The following is a 21,018-nucleotide window of genomic DNA, read 5'->3' on the forward strand; positions in this document are numbered from 1 at the left end:
GTGATGACGTACGCTGTGTTACGTTGAATGCTTGTTTTTGCGATGGCTCCCATCAAAATAAAACATATCGTCTCTTTTACATCACAGGTAAATATCTGGTCGAACTTTCATGTATACGGCGAGACAGCAATTAATAAGTACTTGTAATACTGTCTAGGATTTTATAATAACTGTCATGAACAATATCACGTAATGAGGAAGAGTTCATACAGATTCAAATAATTTTATATAAACTGTCCAGTGAAAATACAGAGATTAAAAAATACATATGAATCAAAGTTATTTAATTTCTACTCTTTGAATGTACTTTATATAATGCTTATAAGCATGCTATTGCGTGTTATTAATTAATTGTTATGTATGTAATAATGAGTAATGCAAGTTATTTAAGTAATAAGGTTCTCTCTTACATGACTGGATTGCAGGATAGTAAGAATGGAGTGGATAATCTGTGTGATGGCAGTGACAGCAGCAGGCCCTGGTTGTGCAGCGTCCAGGACCGCAGTGGAGTGCTGAGGGTGGAATTACAGATGGAGCGAGCCTCTGCTATAGGATTCATTGATGTTGGTGTGTTTGTTAACAGAAAAATCTTCCTCTATAATCTGATATGTGTTCTTGAAATTAATATTCATGGTCTTTCTGTTTGTTTGTAAAGGCAACTGTGGCTCTGCGTTCATTCAGTTTGATGTTGGCCGCTCCTCCTGGTCATTAGACCATCCCTATGTCACCCTGCTACCCACTGCAACCCTCATGAGTCCAGCGGACTCGAAACAGGGCATTGGCCGCCAAAATGTGCGCATGTTTAAAAAAGGTAAAATGACTACAAATTTCCCTGGTATTTCTCACTTAGGGGTCACACTTGTAATCCTTGGTGGTCGAAACAGAACAAAGACAATAAGCGCAGCATTTTATAATGAAATATATGTTAAAAAAAAGGATGAATTTTGATTTCATGGTCCTTCATGAAATCATTTTAAACATGTCCACAATTTTCTTTTGTGTTCATATAGCAAGCACCACAAAAGTCACCAAGTTTCATTCCATTTCTATTAAGTAAAAAATTCAAAACATAAAGTTGTTTGGTCTAAATTGACTGAAGAAGACCACCAGAGGGTTCAATTTGTGATCTGTATGCAAGTGCACAAGACTCAACTATGTTCATTGACACTGAAAGATTAAGATAATGTCTTAAATGTCTCCATGTCCAGCTGATTTTCTCCCTCAGGCTGCAAAGGAGAGCTGGGACAGACTGCGAGTCTCCTGCACTCAACCTTTCAACAAACGTTTGCAGTTTGGTCTGTCCTTTCTGCGCATTCGCACCATGGAAGATGAGGCTGAAGGTCCCTCAGTGCAGCATGAAGATATTGCTGAAGAAAATATGGTGAGAGGATTCATGAACGTTTTATCACCTTGTGTTTAAACAAATTTGCATTTTCTTATATATCCAGTGTCATAGCAGCCATTACAACTGGGTTTAATTGCGTTTCACAGCGCACGCCAGAAAAAATGACATCCGTGATGGAGTGGCTATCCAGCCCAGCTATCCAAAACACGTTTTTTGGGCGAATCACAGGGTGTGTGAATTAAATGTCTGATACTTACACTTCATTTCAAAACTAGATTTGTAGTTACATGGTAGTCAGAAGGCACTCTGTACTCTCTCTTACAGGAATGACTCCTCAGATGCCCAAAGCCAAAGGAATGCTGGGAGTTTGAGTCGGGCAGAGCGCATGGTCATAGCCGCCCACTCTAACAGACGCTCTTTGTCAACATCCCCATGCAGTACCACATCCAGCACAACACCTCAGCGAGGCGATAATACGAAAACCCCACCAGGCAAGTTATTTGGCCTCCTCTCAGACAAAGCAAAAATAAAGAATGCTTTCAGTGGATCAAGTAAATGTTGTTTCTGTCTATACGGCTACAATCAGGTGAATTTAGGACTTCCACTGACCAAACGAGAAGCCCTCAAGAGCAAAGGAGGAAGTCTAAGGCACGGTATGAATTGAGAAAAAAGTACTGGTCAAATATGAAGGACAAACAAATTGTGGTCTTTTGCATTTTTTCATTTTTGTTTTTAATAAATGTATACTTTTATTCAGCAAGGGTGCATTAAAAATGATCAAAATATATATATATTTTAATTAGGATAGGACAGTAGCTAGACAGGAAGTGAGGTGGGAGAGAGAGGGGGGATAGAATCAGGAAAGGTCCACAAGCCAGGACTCGAACTCAGGTCGCCCGAAGCACAACGGCGCTATATGTCGGCGGACTTGCCCACGAGGCTATCGGCGCCGACGACATAAAAGACTTTTAATGTCACATTAATAATGTTACAAACGATTTCAATTCCAAATAAATGCTGTTGTTTTCAACTTTGTATTCAACAAAGTATCCGGAAAAACATGTATGAGGGTTTCCACAAAAATATTAAGCAGCACAACAGTTTTCAACATTGTTAATAATAAGAAATGTTTCTTGAGCAGCAAATCATCATATTAGAATGATTTCTGAAGGATCATGTGACACTGAATACTGGAGTAATGATGCTGAAAATTCAGCTTTGCATCACAGGAATAAATTACATTTTAAAATATGTTAAAATAGAAAACAGTTCTTCCACTGAAGCACAAGATGCTCTTGGGAAAATCTCAAATCATGAAGGAGAACATGATCATCAGGTTTATAGAGGTTATGCATCTCTAGTGCTTCTGTCATTAAAACAAAAGACATACCAAATATTAAGGCATTCTTAAATGAAGATTTTTTTCACTCATTGTTATGCTGATTATGTAATTTGCAAGGAAAATTTCTTAAAGTCCCCATCTAGTCAATCAGTCATCCCTGAAAAGTCGTCTTTGATCACCAAAATGGTATATTTAAATATTTTCTCTTGTGAATTTTTTTTTATTCGTGCCTTAATGTAGCTTGAATGCAAGTCTATACCCTTGCTTCATTTAGTATACGTGGAATCATGAATATGCAAATGAGCCCCGCCTCCACTCACTCATACAGAGTCGTCTACAAGTCGATGTATCAGAATCGTAATGCGTTTTATGTATCGCTCTCTACGTCGGACACAAAGTGGTAATTAATATGATTAGCCTTTTGCTTGACTATGTTATCAAACAGCTAATAATGTGTTGCTAATGTTACACAAACCATGTCAGACAGTTGCCTTCTAAAAATCAGTATCCTTAAACGCTTTGAACAACTTGAAAGGCATATAGTTCATCTTAACATCGTAATATACATCATATACATAATTATAAAAACAAATATACCGGGAAAACCTGGCTTCTCTTGAGACTTCAATGCTTCAGGGCGCCGCAGTTAATGATATGCTAAAGCCCGCGCCCTCGTGACGTGATTGGCTACAAGGTAGTTTGTGACGTCAGAAACACCAGTGATTTCAAATCGTGTTTTTGAGACTTTTTTTTGAGTTTTTGGTTCACTGCAGTTTTAAAGATAAAATACTCAATGGTGTTGACTTATGAATTTGCACACGGTTTGTCTTAAAGCATATTAAAAACACCACATTTACATATAAACAACTTTAAAAACTTGATTTTCAACACAGGGGGTTATAAAATGAGAAAAATGCAAAATACACTTTTCACTAGTGGTTCTAGACTCTGAACCCTGTTGTATAATCTTCATATATATATTCTCCATTCTATTTATAATTTGTATAGACCCATACTGTGTATTCTGTATTTAATGGTGGTCATTCAGGCAGAGCCTCATAAACAGTGGCACTCCACTGAAGAGACCCAGACCTGCAGCATCCGCACATGAACCCACCTCAACAAGCCCACCCAAAAGTGTCAGCAGACACAGTCAGAGCCCACAGGACACACAGGAATCTGCCCACCAGAGCTCTCCGGAGACCAGATGTCCTCTTTGTGGAGGTAATGTGATTGTGTACATGCACATTTGGCAGACATTTTGGCTCATCATTTACTCACAAGCTCTTCTTCTTTCTTTCTTTTGCTTTTTGTCCATGTAGAATCCTTCAGTCCCAATTATCTGCCTTTCCATGCTTCCACCTGCCTGGATTGTGATCGAGCGGAGCTCATAGAAGTCAGAGGAACAGAGGTCATGATCTCACAGCACAGCAGCTCTTCTGTTTTTGGCTCTGGCACAGATGAGCATATGGTTCCATGTCCTCTTTGCTCCATCCGATTCCCCTCAGACCGTATCCAGCAGCACGCCAGCACCTGTGGGGATTCTGTGTGGCTGAACTGAGAGAAGTGCATTGTGGTCTCGGAAGCCTTTTCAAAATAGCAACATGCAAATAGAAATCAGGTATTCCCTTGCTTTCTCTGGCCTTGCCAGTAAACATCGTGTGTCCTACTGGCTTTTGGAGAATACGCATGCCTCCCTAAAAAGACTGTATTTTTATTGTTTTTATGGAGACAATTATAACAATGGTCATTATGTTTATACTGTGTGCCATGGGGACATTTTAATGTATGAGATGTTTGACTGGCAAACATGTTTGGACTGTAAATATGTTTGTTGTCATATCTGCCATTCACTCATTTTAATTATCAATATATTCTCATAATCGTGAAATATGTCATTTAGAAAGTTTAGATTTTTTTACGATTTGCCCTGTCATTTTTCTCACTTTTTCAACAACAAAATAAATATATCTTTTTGGATTAAAACTGATATATAAATATTTATACACTACTGTTAAAAATTGTTGGTCGGTTAGATGTTTTATTGTTTTTAATAAAGTGTCTTATGCTCATCAAGATTCCATTTATTTGATCAAAATACAGTAAAAAATAGAAGGAATATCATGAAATATTATTAGAATTTAAAATAACAGTTTTCTACATTAATATATTTTCAACTCTGTAATTTATTCCTGTGATGCAAACCAGAATTTTCATCATCATTACGTCAGTCTTCAGAGTCACATGATCCTCCAGAAATCACTCTAATATGCTGATTTGCTGATCAAGAAACATTTCTTATTATTATCAAGCTTGAAACCTGTTGTGTTGCCTAATATTTTTGTGGAAACCAAAATACTTTTTTCCAAGATTTTTTGATGAATGGAAAGTTCAAAAGAAGTGTTTATTTGAAATAAGAAATTGTAACATTATTAATGCCTTTACTGTCACTTTTGATCAATATAATGTGTATTTATTAAAAAAAGACTTTTAAACGGTAGTGTATGTCAAGTCAAGTAACCTTTATTTATATAGCACTTTTTTTACAATACAGATTGTTTGTGTGAAAATCTACTTTAAAGATTTATATTACAATAATTTCTCTAATTAATTTTCAAATAGCTGTCCTGAGACGCTCTCACACTGACCCTGTGTCATGGGGCCATCCTTATTGTTGAGCCCTGATGTTTCCAGAGGTGTTGAAAGGAGGAAGTGCACTGATGGGGGAGTGGAAATTTAGAAGTCCTTAGTGAGCTCTAATGGGATGCAACATAGTGTTACAGTTGCATTTTTAATTGGCCGTGTCCTTCGGGGAATTATACCTGTTATTTGGTTCGTTGACAATGAAATCATTCAGCCGTGTGTTGACTCCTCAGTGGTGGCAAACCAGTGAACTTAATCACTCTCTTCAGATCAGAATTAGAGCCTCATAAAACGGCGTTACTAACTGGCTTTTAAAGCTGCTTTGTTTGTTTTATTGATATACGATGGATATGTGACACATCCATTGATACAAGCCCACTGTAATATTTATTTCCCAGGTGTGTCTGAAGATGGAAAACCTCACGGTAAGAAATAAAAAATTGTTCATTGTGAGAAATTATTTTGTGAGTTTATTCGTTAAGCATGTGTCAAAGTCTTTGGAAATTGTATCTGTTATATAGAAGTTTAGGTTATGTGACTATCTGCTCATTTTATTTACACCAATTTTCCTGACATGCAAAATTATATATACGGTATACAAAATATATACAGCAGTTTGAATGAGTTTGTCTATATCTATATACATTGGAAAAATACATTTTTATAATTTATTAAAATTATCCCATTCTATTGCAAATTCTATTATCAGCATAATAATGTCCCTATAATTAAATTCTAGATGTTACAACAACTGAATATTTTCAGGGTTAACACTTTTTATTGCCAGTAAATATGCGTGACTTCTCTAATCATCGGTTTCTAGACTTTTCCAGGTCCAGAAATCACTTTTAAAATTCCATTCTATATTCAAATTTTCAAGATTATGAGAATAATTTTGATTAAATTAATAATAAATTAGCAAATTAAAATAAGAAATGTCAGCTAGCATCTTGATTTGTGTATTTTTTATCTATTTTGTCTTATTTTAAAGCTTGTTTTGTCTTGTTTTAAATAATTTGAAGCCATCTTGTGGCCCCTCGGTCAGTCTCAGCTCCCTTTTTGAGAAGAGAACTACTATCCTAAAGTCCTAAAACTTGAGGTTGAATCCCACATTTTCAGTATGGACTCTTGGACATTTGTACCACACTTTATCTTATTTTTTTTAAATGAGCATTTAATGTGACATTGCATAGTAATGCTTTAGTTTTTCGAAAATTAAACTGACAGTGTTTGAAGCAGTGAAATAGTAGAAGAACAGACAGACGTCTAGACCTCCGTGAAACAGAATCTTGTATTTCAGTTTGAGCGTTGCCATGTATTAAAATGTTTTTTTATCTCCCCTTTGAATAGCCAGAACAATGGCGCGAGATTGTGAACAAGAAGTTTCGCTTCCCTCCAGAGCTCCTCGGCGCCATCCGAGACAGGAACATAAACATGGTGTCTTCGCTGCTGAAGACGGGTGACGGCATCATCCGTCAGCTGGACGACTCCGAGGACAGGCTATGGAGAGAAGCGCTGAACTTGTCCATCCGACTGGGCAATGAGGACACCATGGACACCCTTCTCCAAGGGATCAAGTTTGACTTCCGGCAGATTCACGAAGCTCTTCTGGTGGCCGTGGACACCAACCAACCTCGTGTGGTCAAGCGCCTCCTGGACCGGCTGGATCTAGAGAAGGGAAACAAGATGGATGTGCGTTCTTTCGCCATGGCCATTTTTGACCACTCCATTGATGATTCCCAGTTTGCCCCTGGAGTGACACCATTGACTCTGGCCTGTCAGAAGGATCTGTATGAAATTGTAGCAATGCTCAATCAGAAAGGTCACGAAATTCCTTGGCCTCATAAAATCTCATGCGCATGTCTGGAGTGCAGTAATGGACGGCAATACGATTTGCTCAAGTTCTCGTTGTCCCGTATCAACACCTACCGAGGTATTGCCAGCCGTGCTTACCTGTCCATCACCTCTGAAGATGCCATGCTCAGCGCCTTCCGACTCAGCCGGGATCTCCGCAAGCTGTCTATGAAGGAACCTGAGTTTAAGGTTGAGTAAAGCAGGGCTCGTGTTTTTCCAAGAGGTTTTTAGATATCTTTCATTGTAGTAGAAGTTGATAAATCCTACATGGATAATATTTACAAATTGAAATTAGAATATATTATATGAAACATTCCATAATCTGATCAATAATGTGACTCTCATTTCCATTAATTTATTCAAATATACATTAAAAAAAAAAAGACTTTGATGATCAGCATATGTGTATGCTTTAATTGTCTGTATTAAAACTGATTTTGATATTTTTTTAAGTAGAATAAAGTCTAAAAATGTTAGGGTGATACAACTGCCCTGATATAATGAAGAAAGAAGCCTCTTTATATTTATATATTTTAAAGTATATTCAAATAGAAAACCATTATTTTAAATTGTAATAATATTTCACAATATTACTGTTCTTTTCTGAATTTTTTTTAATCAAATAAATGCAGGCTTGTAATGACATTCTTAAAGTTATTACTTTTTAACTTGCTCTTGAAAATGATATAAATGTTTTTCAAAACCATACTGAATCTGCTTCTACATGTGAGAATTTTCGCAATTTTTTTGTTGAGAAATTGGCAACAATTAGACAGTCCATAGTGCCTTCGACTACTGACCCTGTAGACATTCCCTCGGCCATCAGGTTTTTAAACTCTTTTGATCCAATTACCATGGCTGGTCTAACAGATATAGTCGCTAAGTTGAAGCCTATACTGTCTCATCTCTTGATACTGTTCCTACATGGTTCTTCAAACAGATTTTTTATAATGTGGGGCATTGGATTTTGTCTATTATAAACAGATGCCTTCTCTCAGGTTTTGTCCCTGCTCTTTGCAAACATGCCTTGGTGAAACCCATATTAAAAAAGCCAAACGCGGACATCACTGATTTGTCAAATTTTAGACCTATCTCAAATTTATCTTTTATATCTAAGATCCTTGAGAACACTGTGTTATTGCAACTACAGAGCTTCCTTGGTGAGAATAGTATCATAGAGAAATTTCAGTCTGGTTTTAGGACTAATCACAGTACTGAATCTGCTTTATTGAGAGTTTTAAATGATATTTTGTTGTCTCTTGATTCTGGGGACTCCGTCATTTTAATTCTCTTGGATCTGAGGGCAGCATTTGACACTGTTGACCACAGAATTTTACTGTCACGCCTTGAAATGCTCTTAGCTGATTTAAGTCCTATCTTACAAACAGAACCTTTTCAGTTGGTATTGGAGATTCTGTTTCGTCCGTAGCCCCTCTTACCTATGGCGTACCACAAGGCTCCATTCTGGTTCCTACTTTGTTTTCATTGTATATGCTGCCGTTGGGATCAATTTTTAGGAAACACGGAGTGTCTTTCCACTTATATGCAGATGATACTCAAATCTAGCCTTTTAAGCGCATTGACACAAAGGGCCTTGAAACCCTAAATGCCTAAATGACATAAAATCCTGGATGTCCTTAAATTTTTTACATTTAAACGCAAGTAAAACAGAGGCTATTGTGTTTGGCCCCTCTTTAGGAGATGGAAAAAATACTTTTAATACTGCAGACTAGGGGTGTGCCATATCATACCGTCCACGATAATACCGGTATAAATTTTTACGTGATAAAAAAGTGTCATATCGCGATATCACTGATATAGCGACGCAATGACGTATGGCGCATTACGTTCCTTAGCACGCACAATAACCTGTCTGAGCGCGAGAGCAGCAAGTCAGCCTCCAATGACGATTTAGTACCTAAAAAGGAGCTACTTCAATAGTATTTTAATAATTCCCGCAGGTCTACCACTTATAATGCGGGAAATTCCCCCGCAAATATTGATTTTACCAACCGCGTGAGTTTTCAGCGGTGCCGCGTCTTCTCTCTCTCTCTCGCTCTCAAAATGGGTTGCACAAGTCAAGCGTCGATACCACACTCTTGTGTTTAGCAGTCAGGACATGACGGAATTGTCTTTTGTCACTTGCATCGTAACTAAAGTTTATCATTTTCACTTCTTTTTAAGTCTTATCAGTTTAAACATTTGCGATTTTAAACTATTCAGTACTCTCGCGCGCTCTCTGAGAGATGTTTACTCTGCGTGCATACATACAGTAAAGCCGCCTCACAAACAGCTCGCGAGTAACAAAAGTTCTATTTCGCCGATTATATTGCTTTAACGGGGGAAAAAACACGCAAAATTGTGTAAAAATTCCGGTCATGGTTAGTATATTCGTAAACAGTCGGTTATGTCTGAAATAACCATAAAACGTGCGTGACAGTGTGACAGACAGTATAACAGTAATGGATCCGGGCACTAGCTCTAAAGTGACAGCAGCCATATGTGTCTGTCATTAATGTTGTCGTCAAAACAACAAAAGATAGCTTTCATTGTAAGGAATCAGAATTAATAGCCTTTAATTTTATTTAGTCAGGACTAGTGTTATTTTACATTTGATTACCTTATTCAGTTTCTGTAGTATTTCTGAATAGTGTTAGACCTACCCAAAAACGTTTCTCTTTATTTGTATCTTTATTATTTTGTATATGTTTTGCTACTTTTTTCAATTTAATTCAAAGATTGAAATCAAGCTTCCTTGTGTTGTGTAAACTCTGAAATACAAAATTACCCAATTGTAAAAACACAATGAGTGAGCAAACATTTAGGTGAGATAAATGTAATAAAAAAAATTGTCTAAATTTTTTTTTTTTATATCGTCATAAATATCATTATCGCAAATATTCTTGAAATATCGTGATATAATTTTGAGGCTATATCGCCCACCCCTACTGCAGACCTGTACTGTGATATTAAACCTACGGTCAGGAGTCTGGGAGTGGTTTTGGATTCCTCCTTAAAGCTAGAGAAACACATAAACACAGTGGTTAAATCAAGTTTCTTTCACTTGAAGCTATTATCTAGAGTAAAGCATTTCCTATCACCGATAGAGCTTGAAAAAGTTATACATGCTTTCGTTCTATCGCGTCTGGATTATTGTAATTCCTTGTATGTAGAACTACCCCAGTTTTCAATTACAAGGCTTCAAATGGTCCAAAATGCAGCTGCCAGATTCCTGACTGGGACATGAACATATCACTCCGATTTTAATGTCTCTTAACTGGCTGCCGGTGCATTACAGAGTTCACATGAAAATACTGATGTTTGTTTTTAAATCTTTAAACGGTCTTGCACCTTCATACTTGTCTGAACTTGTAAATGTTAATGTCCCTGGGAGGTGTCTAAGGTCCACGAGTAATTATAATCTGTCCCAGCCACGCTCACGCTTAAAGTCAAGAGGGGACCGTGCTTTCGCTGTTGTTGGTCCTAGGCTGTGGAATAGCCTCCCTGTCTCCTTGAGATCGCTATCCTCTTTATATGAGTTTAAACTCAAATTAAAGGTGTATCTTTTGGAGCGTGCATTTCTCTAAATTTAAATTTATCTATGTTTTTTTTCTCTGCAGTCTGAATAATATTTTTATTCTTCAATCTTCTTGGATATATGTTATGTGAAGCACAGTGGTCAACTTCTGTTGTGTTTACTTGTGCTATATAAATAAAGGAAAAGAAGAAGAATATGAACCCAATATGAATACAAAGAATACATTTCTAAGAAATTAGAATCTGTGTCTTGAAATATTTTCATTTTCTTTATAGTGGTCACTCTTGTATTTGTACAATGGCATATTTTTCACAACCACTGTCTCCTTTGCTTCATTCAGCCTCAGTATCTTAGCCTCGAGCAGGTGTGCCAGGAATTTACAGTGGAGCTGCTTGGAATGTGCCGGAACCAAAGCGAGGTCACCACCGTCCTGAACAGCTGTGGGAATCAGGATGAGGACAGCGAGGACGAGCTGGACCAGCAGGCCTTTGAGGAGGGCATTCCAAACCTTGCTCGCTTGAGGCTTGCCGTCAACTACAATCAAAAACAAGTAGGAGCTCTAACACCTCTGAGCAAGAAAAAAACGCATTGATATTTATCCATGTATTTGGCTAACCATTGGCTTCTTGTTTGTTCTGCAGTTTGTAGCCCACCCCATCTGCCAGCAGGTGCTCTCCTCCATCTGGTGTGGGAACCTTTCAGGTTGGAGGGGCAGCAGAACAGCATGGAAGCTTCTGGTGTCTTTGGGTATCTTCCTGACCATGCCTATCCTTTGCCTAATCTACTGGATCGCACCAAAGTCAAAGGTTTGCCAAATATTGAAATATTCTAATAAAATATTATTTTTGCTGCTTGTTAAATTTACATATCTAAAATCAGTTAAAGCATTTTGTTTCCACTAAATGTATTTGTGTCAAATCTACTTAAATATGTAAAATTGAAGTTTACTGAATTTTTTGAGTTCGGACTACCTAAATCTTTTTTGTAGCATTAACTGAAACTGGGCAGTGGATTTTTTGCTTCCAGCATGTTTTGAAAATGGCTGGATCAGAGAGTAAATGTTGAAAATAAAGGTGCAACCCAATTCACGTACTTATGCAGCATTCTATGCCGTTTTTTTTGTATAAATAGTGCAAGGAGTGTGTTCACTCGGAAACTTCCGAAAAGGAAAAGTGCACTTTAAATACCCAGATAATGCACTTAATTAACCGAAAAAATGGAGTGTGTAACGTTAGACACTTAATGCTAATGTTGAATGACAAAATAACCTTATAGAATTAATACACTACATGATTGAGTACATAGTGCATATAAGTACATAGTGTATAAGTGCATAGTGTATACGTGGAAAGTGTATAGTGCGTCATTTGGGACACAACTTAAGTGTTTTTTTATGAGTTTTTGAGTAGTGAAAGACCTGTTAGTATTTAATGTCCAGTGACACTTAAAATAGTTTCTTTTATGTTGGTTTTTGTGGTTAGCTTTGTACTGAAGAGTAGATTGTGTGGTTAGGTTGTCAGTGGCTACAGGAATTAATAGCGTACACATTGATCCACACAATGAGTAATAGCTGTAGTTCTTGTTTATTGCAAATGTTTGTTGCGCTAGCAACAAAGGCTATTTTAAATGTAAAATAACAACCAAAAGTTATAAGTAATTAATTGTGTTATGTATTGACAAATGTTAGGTAGACTTAACCTAATTTCTTTTAGTGTGTCATAGCTGTTAGATTTAGGTAGTTGTTACTCAACAAATGGGATCAAATCTATCCAAACAAACTGAGAAATTGTTACCTAGTTTTATTGAGTAGATGCAATATAGTGAAGAGACTTTCATCTATCCATCCATCCATTCTCCAAAACGCTTGTCCTACAGGGTCACTAGGATGCTGGATTCTATCCCAGCGTCTCCGGAAACACCATGGACAGATGGCTAGTCCATCACAGGACTATTTTAACAGGCTTTTTCGACTAAAATGTAAACCATGTTGTGGTCTAATGTTTGTCTTCTCAGATGGGGAAGACTATAAAGATCCCTGTGATTAAATTCCTCCTCCATTCGGCTTCATATATGTGGTTCCTGATCACGCTACTGGGGGAATCCATTGCCATGGAGGTGTATCGGGACAGCTTTGCCTCTCGTCAGCACACCATCCTGCACAGCTCTTTCCACATGGTCTGGGTGGTTGGTAGGTCCCAGGAAACACACTTCTCGAAAAATGGATATGAGAAATTGATTGGAATTTCTTAATTTAACTTCATTTTTGAGCATTGCACATGAAATGTTTACAAAAAAATTATTCGAAATGTATTAAAAAATACAATAAAATGCAATGTATACATACAATGATGAGAAGCATATGCTCATAGTTGAAATTTCTGTATTCAACAACAGCGAAACCAGCCGAAAAATTACTTTGGTGTGTAAGCTCAAAGTTCAACAAGGAGAAGAGCTCGCACACATTATAGTAGAAGATTTCTTAGAAAAAATACAGAGACAGACAGTAGCACAACTGATTCTATTTTTTTATTTTTTTTTAACCACATTACATCCATTAAAGTTAACTCAAAATGTTACTTTTTTTAAAATAAAAAAAATACATATTCCTGAATAGCATAAAAACTATGAGTATACACTAACATTCATAAGTATACCAGACTGTCCAAAAAACACAAACATTTGCATAAAGTAAAAAAATGTAAGAGTGATACAACTGTTTTGATATCATAATGAAAAAAGCGTAATTTTAAAAAAATGAAACTATTAGAAGTATTAGGCATGATATTTTATTTTTACTGTATTTCTAAGGAAAAAAAAGTTTTTGTATTTCTTTGAATAAAGCTGGTTATTAATATTTGTTAAACTGTGTCCTCCAAATCAAAGTCATATGGTCCACCCATCATGCAGAAACATGCAGGAAAAGAAACATAAAAGAAAATGATTATTGACAAGATCAATAAATCTTTTTAAAGGGTTAGTTCACCCAAAAATGTAAATTCTGTCATTAATTACTCGCCCTCATGCCGTTCCAAACATGTAAGACTTTCGTTCATCTTCGAAACACAAATGAAGATATTTTTAATGAAATCTGAGAGCTTTCTGTCCCTCCATTGACAGCCTAGATATCTTAAAACTAATCAAGTGGTTTATCTTTCAAATTTTCTTTACGATCTCTTTATGAACCTTTTGAAGTGTGAAAGTGATAGTTGCATAGACTGTCAATGGAGGGACAGAAATCTCTCAGATTTCATAAAAATATCTTCATTTATGTTGAACGAAAGTCTTACAGGTTTGGAACGACATGAGGGTGAGTAATTAATGGCAGAATTTTCATTTTTGGCTGGACTATCCCTTTAAGTCAAGGTTAGTTCAGGTTGTAAAATGTCATGTGGTGTGACTTCCCCCCCAAAATAATATTTTTCTTTTTGATATACTGTATATTTGAAAACCATTTTGATTAAGATGTGTACACTCACTTGTAAATATAGTTCTGCATTTATATTGCTGCAGGGTCATTATTGAGCATTACACGTGAAACATTATAAAACAGCAATTTAGTAATCATTAATCATTTAAAACAGGTTTTTTCTGGTTCGAGTGTAAGGAGGTTTGGATCGAGGGTTTGAGGTCTTACTTCCTGGACTGGTGGAACTGTCTGGATGTGATGGTTCTCAGCATGTACCTGGCTTCATTCGCCCTGAGAGTGGTCATCATGCTCAAGGTCCACTTCCTCTGCCAGTTACCCGACAACCAGGATGAGTGTGTCTACTTCAACAACACTTGTGAGAGAAAATACTTTATTAAGCCTACAATATGGCATCTGACTGGCCTACTGCAGTAACGTATTTGTGGCTTTACAGTGCGTGATGAGTGGCATCAGGAGGATCCCCAGTTCATCGCTGAGGTGCTGTTTGCAGTGACCAGCATGCTGAGTTTCACACGCTTGGCCTACATCCTGCCAGCACACGAGTCTCTAGGTACCCTGCAGATCTCCATTGGAAAGATGATTGACGACATGATGAGGTATTCAGCTGCGACAAGACCTTGTCATGATAAAGAATAATAGTATCTTGAGAAGCACATTCTGGTGCTCTTTGTTCAAGATGCTTCTTTTTCTCTCCAGATTTATGTTCATTTTGGTGATCATTGGAACCGCCTTCCTGTGTGGCATCAACAATGTCTATGTCCCATTTATCATCTCCCCTAATCTTGGAAGGTATTTCCCAGCTAACACAAATATGTTCTTAGAACATTTTGCTAATAAGTTAATATTCTATTGTTCTATTAACTATTAACTTTACTAGAGGAATGCTTGTTTATATCTTTGAAAGAGCCTTGCATGAACATTAGCTTCAAGTTCTGAGCAGCTGCAGAAATCCAATCAATGAGCTGAATTTTGAGATAATCTTCAAAATGGAACGACGCCACATCTATTTTCATTCACAGATTAAATGAAACCTTCAGCTTCCTCTTCTGGACAATGTTTGGTATGGCCGACCAGACCTACGTGGACATGCCTGAGTTTGTTTTGGCTGAGTTTGTTGGCAGAATCCTTTATGGCATCTACACCCTGATCATTGTCATTGTCCTTCTAAACATGCTCATTGCCATGATCACCAACTCTTTTCAGAAAATTGAGGTAAACTGGAGGAACTGACCCTGATGTAACGTGTACGGTAAAAATTCAGGCTTGGTGTTTGACTTAAACTGTTCATCCCTGTAGGATGATGCTGATGTAGAGTGGAAATTTGCCCGTTCAAAGCTCTACCTGACTTACTTCAGAGAAGGACTGACTATGCCTGTCCCCTTCAACATCATCCCCTCTCCAAAGGCCGCTTTCTATCTTTTAAGGTTGCTCATTTTCTTATTTGATTGAGTCCATTATTAAGGACTAGGAGTTCCACTTATAAAATGTATATTAAAGATTTTATATTAAATTAAAAAACTTATATTCCACAATAAAATAAAAGAATCAGCACAAGGACAAAACAATTTTTTTTAAACTTAAATTTAAAAGTTGCATCTAAAAGGATTTAATGTATTATTTTTTTAGTTTCACTTAAAAAAAAACATTATAAAATGCATTAAATAAACTTTGAAATATTTCTATTTATTCATCATTTTAAAAAGTGATTTATTAATGTACTATTTATTATTATTATATTTAACTACATGTAAAATACAACAATTAAATCAACAGCTATTTGTTCATTTGAAAAGGGGTTTATTAATGTATTATTTATTATTATATATAACTACATTTAAAATACGTTATTTAAACATAGCTATTTACAGTATGTCATATTTGAAAAAAAAGTGATTAATTAATTGTTACATTTAACTTTTAAACCATTCATTATATAAATGGCTTTTTAAATGCCACTATTTATTAGTCAAGTGATAGATGTGTTTGCATTTTTTAAATGATAAATTAATAAACTGATAATTTATTCCATTATTTTATTTTCAAGTGGCACTTTTTAAGTGGGAAAATATTCATTTTAATCCTAGTTTTTTTTCCCTTTATATTTAAGAGGAATTTTCAGACGGATCTGCTGCTGCTGCTTCAACTGTAACTCTACTCAAGACTACCCTCCACTCACGTCTATGGTACTCTTTTTCTTTCAAGATTAGAAAATACATTACTGTGCAGCATGTTGAATAAAACCCAAGCTTCCATTTGCTTTGTTTGAAATGCAACACTGAAGATGCCCCCTGACGCGGGCTCAGGGGAGAACCGGATTCCCTACAGACAGCAGGTCATTCGTGCTCTGGTTCAGCGCTATATCGAATCTGCCAGGAGAGAGTTTGAAGAAGCCAAACGAAAAGGTAAGACAAGGTTATTTTAAATCTGTTCATCATGTTTTGTTATAGACCCCATCCACTGGATCGGATTAGTTTAGTCTGTTAGTTGTCTCTTTGTTAGTGTACTTGTAAAATGTACTTTTAGCACACATTTTTAATGTACCAACTTCTCCATATATTGATAATTCATCTTGACCGCAGGGCCATGCAGTTTTTTGATCCAATCAATTGCTCTCTTGTAGTTGGTACCCCCCAGTACCAACTACAACTGACTAAGGGGCCGTTTACACAAGACCATTTTCAACTAAAAATGGAAAACATTTTATGTGTTTTGGCCGTTCATTTACACGACAACAGCATTTTGGAGGCCTGAAAATGCAAACTTTTCGAAAATGGGTTTAAAAGTGCAAGTTCCTGAAAATGATACTGTTATCGTCTCCGTGTAAACTACAAAAAACGTGAACAGGACTTTATGCATTAAGTTATTATAGTTACTCTGTGCTAGCTACGTTAAACTGCATTGTATGTCTTTTGTTTATTTATATATTCATTTTGCATTACTAAGACATTAAAGGGATATTTCACCGCTGGAAAGATGAATGTGTATTTAAATTGGGTCATTTATGTAGTAGAAATGTGAAATTATTTTAGAAGTTGGTGCCTTCTAGACTGAGAAAAGCCAGAAAATGTATTTTTGGCTCATGTGGATAAAAGACAACAACTCCCAGAATGCACTTGCTTCGCTGCCCTATGAGGCCACTCCCAAGCCACGCCTACCAGTTACAGAGGGCAGTATCGGAAGAAATGATACAACTAGGCTACTAGTTGACTCGAAACTGAAAAGACGCTGTTTTATCGTGAGATCCCACCCCCTATGGGCGGGTTGAAAACATGCGGAACAAGCTCCTACTACTGGCTGTAGACTCGAGCCTCTGGCCAAAAAAAGCCTCCGATGACGCAAAATTATGATTTTTGCGTCATCTGAGTTTTCTTTCCAGACACACAATACAGAAATCTTTCGTCTCAGAGGGACATGAGGGAGGGAAGCACGGTCATTCGAAAATACTACCGGGTTTCTACTGATACAAAGCTTAATGCTAATGGGTGAAGTATCCCTTTAAGAATAGTCAATAATAGTTATTAATCAGAAATATTAGGAGATAATTACAGGTGTTTTACAAGTGAAACGGACACTATTTTGAGTATTTACTAGGGCTGTCAAACGATTAATCGCGATTAATCGCATCCAAAATAAAAGTTTGTGTTTACATAATATATGTGTGTATGGAGTATAATTGTTTTCTATATATAAATACACACACATGCATATATATTTAAGAAAAATTTGTTATTTATATATAAAATATTTATATATAATATAAATTATATATAATATAAATATATATACACAGTATATACATGCAAATATTTCTTAAATATATACATGCATGTGTGTGTATTTATATATAGAAAATAATTATACACCGTACACACACATATATTATATAAACACAAACTTTTATTTTGGATGCGATTAATCGCGATTAATCGTTTGACAGGCCTAGTATTTACGCATTATATTGCAGCCGTCAGGTGGTATGAAGCTCTCAAAAAATTCAGTTTACAAAAAGTAAATATGAGCTGTACAAAGATGTGAACGTATTTACAAAGTTGGAATCTAATAATCATGGTAATTCCGACATTCAAACAGGAAACACATTAACACAGGAAATAAAACTGCTCTCTGAAAGTTTTTAATGTGGTTTTTGTTTTATTTTAAGTTAAATCTTTGGAAGTTTGCTGAGGCCGTGCATTGAAAATGCTGAAATGATCTGGAATGTCTTTCTTGTAGATGTTGGGAACAGGATCACAGAGCTGAGTAAAGTGATCAGCCAGCTACACTCAGAAATGAAACAGATTCACACGGACATGTTTGACTACTCGGACAGCTCCAAAGCGGACCCATCAGGAGGCTCTTCTTTCCTGGGGAAGTACATCATCGGAGCCAAAAACAACTTCAAGGACTTCAACAACGACGAGAGAAAGACTGCTCCTATACACGAGGAACACTATGCACCATTACACCATGAAGAACAAGCGGAGACTGTAGAAGAGAAGCGTGAAGAGACTGGAGACGTGCAGGAGTCACCGACCACTGACACAGAGGCAGACGGGAAGTCAAATGAAGAGCAAAGCAGTGAGACAGGAATTGATGAGGTCATTGAGATTAGCATGGAGGAGGAGGGTGCTGAGAAGAATACAGATACAGAGACTACAAGTGAGACAGTCATAGATATAGAGTCCCATTCAGACGTAGAGAGTGAAGCCAGTGGAAAAAGAGAAGATGAGGCGATGACAGAGAAAGCCAAAGATAATATAGAGGAATTGAATACAGATGAGGCAACAGGAGGATCAGATCTAAAGGAAGCCGAGACAGAGGAAAATGGAGAGGTTGAGGAAAACAATGGAACGACTGAAGATATTAATGTGGATGTAGTTGAAGTCGTCAGTGAGGGCATTAAGTTTGGCCTGAGCCAGATAAGCCTAGTGAGTCTTTTAGCAAAGAGGATTGAGGAAAAGCTAGAGAAGAATTTCACTTTCAGTGGAAACAAAGCTTCATCTCCAACCGGCAGCGACGACTCCCAAGACACTGGTTTTGGTTCTCAAGAATTTGAACCCTCAACTAGTAGCCCTTAATAACGGCAATCAGTTTTTCTGAGATTAGTTCAAAACAACTAGCTTGTGAGAGCCATAAACCTAGTTTGAAAGCATTGTTTCAGTTTTTTAAGATAATAAAATGCTTTGTTACAGTGGCAACAGAAAGTATTTGGACACATTTGTCACTGGAAATGTCTTAATGTTAGGGTTACATTTGAAAATTTATGCTAGTGCGTTTAGCTTTTCTCAAAAGTAACTTTTAGTGAACGAAGTCTGTTCATCACATTATCTACAAACATATTCATTTTACAGCCAGGAAGTACTTTAAATTTAGAACAAACTATTATTCTTTTATCATTTTAAAGTTTGTTTCACTTGTTCTGCAGTACTGTTCAAAAGTTTGGGGTCTGTAAGCTTTTTTTTTTTAAAAGAAATGTATACATTTAGTCAGCAATGATGCATTAAATTGATCAAAAGTGATAGTAAAATCAATTGCAACGTTACACAAACATAATTTTACATAAATATATTACAACTTTCTGTCCATCAAAGAATTCTGGAAAAAGTATCAAAGTTTCCACAAAAATATTAAGCAGCACAACTGTTTTCATCACTGATCATAAGAAATGTTAGCATATTAGAATGATTTCTGAAGGATCATGTGACACTGAAGACTGGAGTAATTGCCAGCACAATAATAAATGACATTTTAAAATATATTGAAATAGAAAACCATTCTTTTAAATTGTAGTATTACTGTTTTTAATGTATTTTATACATTTTATTTTTTTAAATAAATGCAATCTTGGTGAGCATAAGAGACTTCTTTCAAAACTCACAATGACCTCAAACTTTTAAACAGTAATGTTCTCTAAGTGACAAATATTTTTTTGGGGCCACTGGATATATATACTGTATATATAATGTACTCTGAGAGGCATTCTGGCTTCTTGGTCTTTGAAATTAAAATATTTTATTTCTGTCATTAAAATAAACAATAAATGTGCAGTGTTCTATCTCCCTTGAAGTACAGTAATTGCTTTAATATAAATTTACGTAAATGAATCTCAAAACCCTGAATACGTACATGCAGCCATGGTTCGAGAGGTGCACAAGAACACATTTCTAACCCCAGAGACCTCATGCACATGTTGCAGCTTGTTCAACACCTGCTGTTTGTGACACAGCTGCTTCTCCCATGAGGCCTCCATGACTATTCATTACCCAGTCACCTGCAGCCTCAGACCCTCCCCAAGCACCTCTACTGGAACGTCACACCTGTTCCCATAACCATACGAATATATGACCAGTTACTTCACTAAGGGTAATGCTGGTGGAACTACATCAGCCAACAAAATCAACTTTTTCAGCATTTTATTTTATCAAAACCTCTTTTCATAAATCTGAACAAAGTTTGATCTTACCAAAAAATCTTTATTGTTATTGTACACAGATGGAAAAGTATAATATTATTATTCATATTTATTCTCTATGCCCATTATAAAAGGTTTAATACTGTACAAGAGGCAAATTGTTAACTATGCTAATGATCCTCGCTGACAGCAGGAGTTCAGTTTATGAACCGCACATCACACACTCATCCCGGTTCTCCAGCGAGCACACCATAGCGGCTATGTTGCGTTCTCTTTCTCTGGCTTCCTCCTCACTGCTCGTACTTTTCTGCGTCTCCTTCAGTTTCTCTTTGTTCAGAGTGAACTGGATGGGGTTGGCAGCTGGTTTAGTTCTCAGGTAGTACATTCCAGTTTTAAGACCCTGTGGAGAGAAGTAGACATACTATTTATCTATCAACTCTAATTCCTAAACTTCCAAGGC

General features: G+C 36.5%; 3 protein-coding genes across 4 annotated transcripts in view; 2 read left to right on the plus strand and 1 right to left on the minus strand.

Moving 5' to 3' along the window:
- xndc1 (xrcc1 N-terminal domain containing 1) lies at window positions 1–6,706 on the plus strand. 2 transcript variants are annotated; one of them, XR_013818917.1, is made up of 10 exons: window positions 3–87; window positions 426–567; window positions 656–811; window positions 1,209–1,381; window positions 1,492–1,574; window positions 1,670–1,836; window positions 1,932–1,998; window positions 3,736–3,911; window positions 4,010–4,308; window positions 6,681–6,706. XR_013818917.1 is itself a non-coding variant. In XM_079848086.1 (9 exons), exons 1-9 carry the CDS (start codon window positions 28–30, stop codon window positions 4,246–4,248), a joined length of 1,263 nt encoding a protein of 420 aa, XP_079704212.1. In that variant the 5' UTR covers window positions 1–27; the 3' UTR covers window positions 4,249–5,185. The 2 variants fall into 2 exon arrangements, 1 of the variants encoding a protein (XP_079704212.1); XM_079848086.1 differs by lacking the exon at window positions 6,681–6,706 and having other exon boundaries at window positions 1–87; window positions 4,010–5,185.
- On the plus strand, window positions 5,741–20,204 carry trpc2b (transient receptor potential cation channel subfamily C member 2b; the record flags this gene model as incomplete). The annotated part of the gene is made up of 13 exons (XM_079847348.1): window positions 5,741–5,755; window positions 6,681–7,373; window positions 11,063–11,272; window positions 11,364–11,528; window positions 12,736–12,910; window positions 14,304–14,504; window positions 14,583–14,745; window positions 14,846–14,938; window positions 15,169–15,361; window positions 15,446–15,573; window positions 16,257–16,332; window positions 16,431–16,551; window positions 18,380–20,204. 13 exons carry the CDS (start codon window positions 5,741–5,743, stop codon window positions 19,222–19,224), a joined length of 3,078 nt encoding a protein of 1,025 aa, XP_079703474.1. The 3' UTR covers window positions 19,225–20,204.
- The window catches only part of rrm1 (ribonucleotide reductase M1 polypeptide), an 8,318-nt gene continuing 7,429 nt past the window's right edge, over window positions 20,130–21,018 (minus strand). Inside the window, exon 19 of the mRNA XM_079848085.1 lies at window positions 20,130–20,958. Within this exon, the coding sequence (XP_079704211.1) occupies window positions 20,761–20,958 (198 nt within the window). The 3' untranslated portion in view covers window positions 20,130–20,760. The remainder of the gene's footprint in view (window positions 20,959–21,018) is intronic.

Source organism: Squalius cephalus (assembly GCF_949319135.1).
Source record: "Squalius cephalus genome assembly, chromosome: 17".
Classification (NCBI taxonomy): domain Eukaryota; kingdom Metazoa; phylum Chordata; class Actinopteri; order Cypriniformes; family Leuciscidae; genus Squalius; species Squalius cephalus.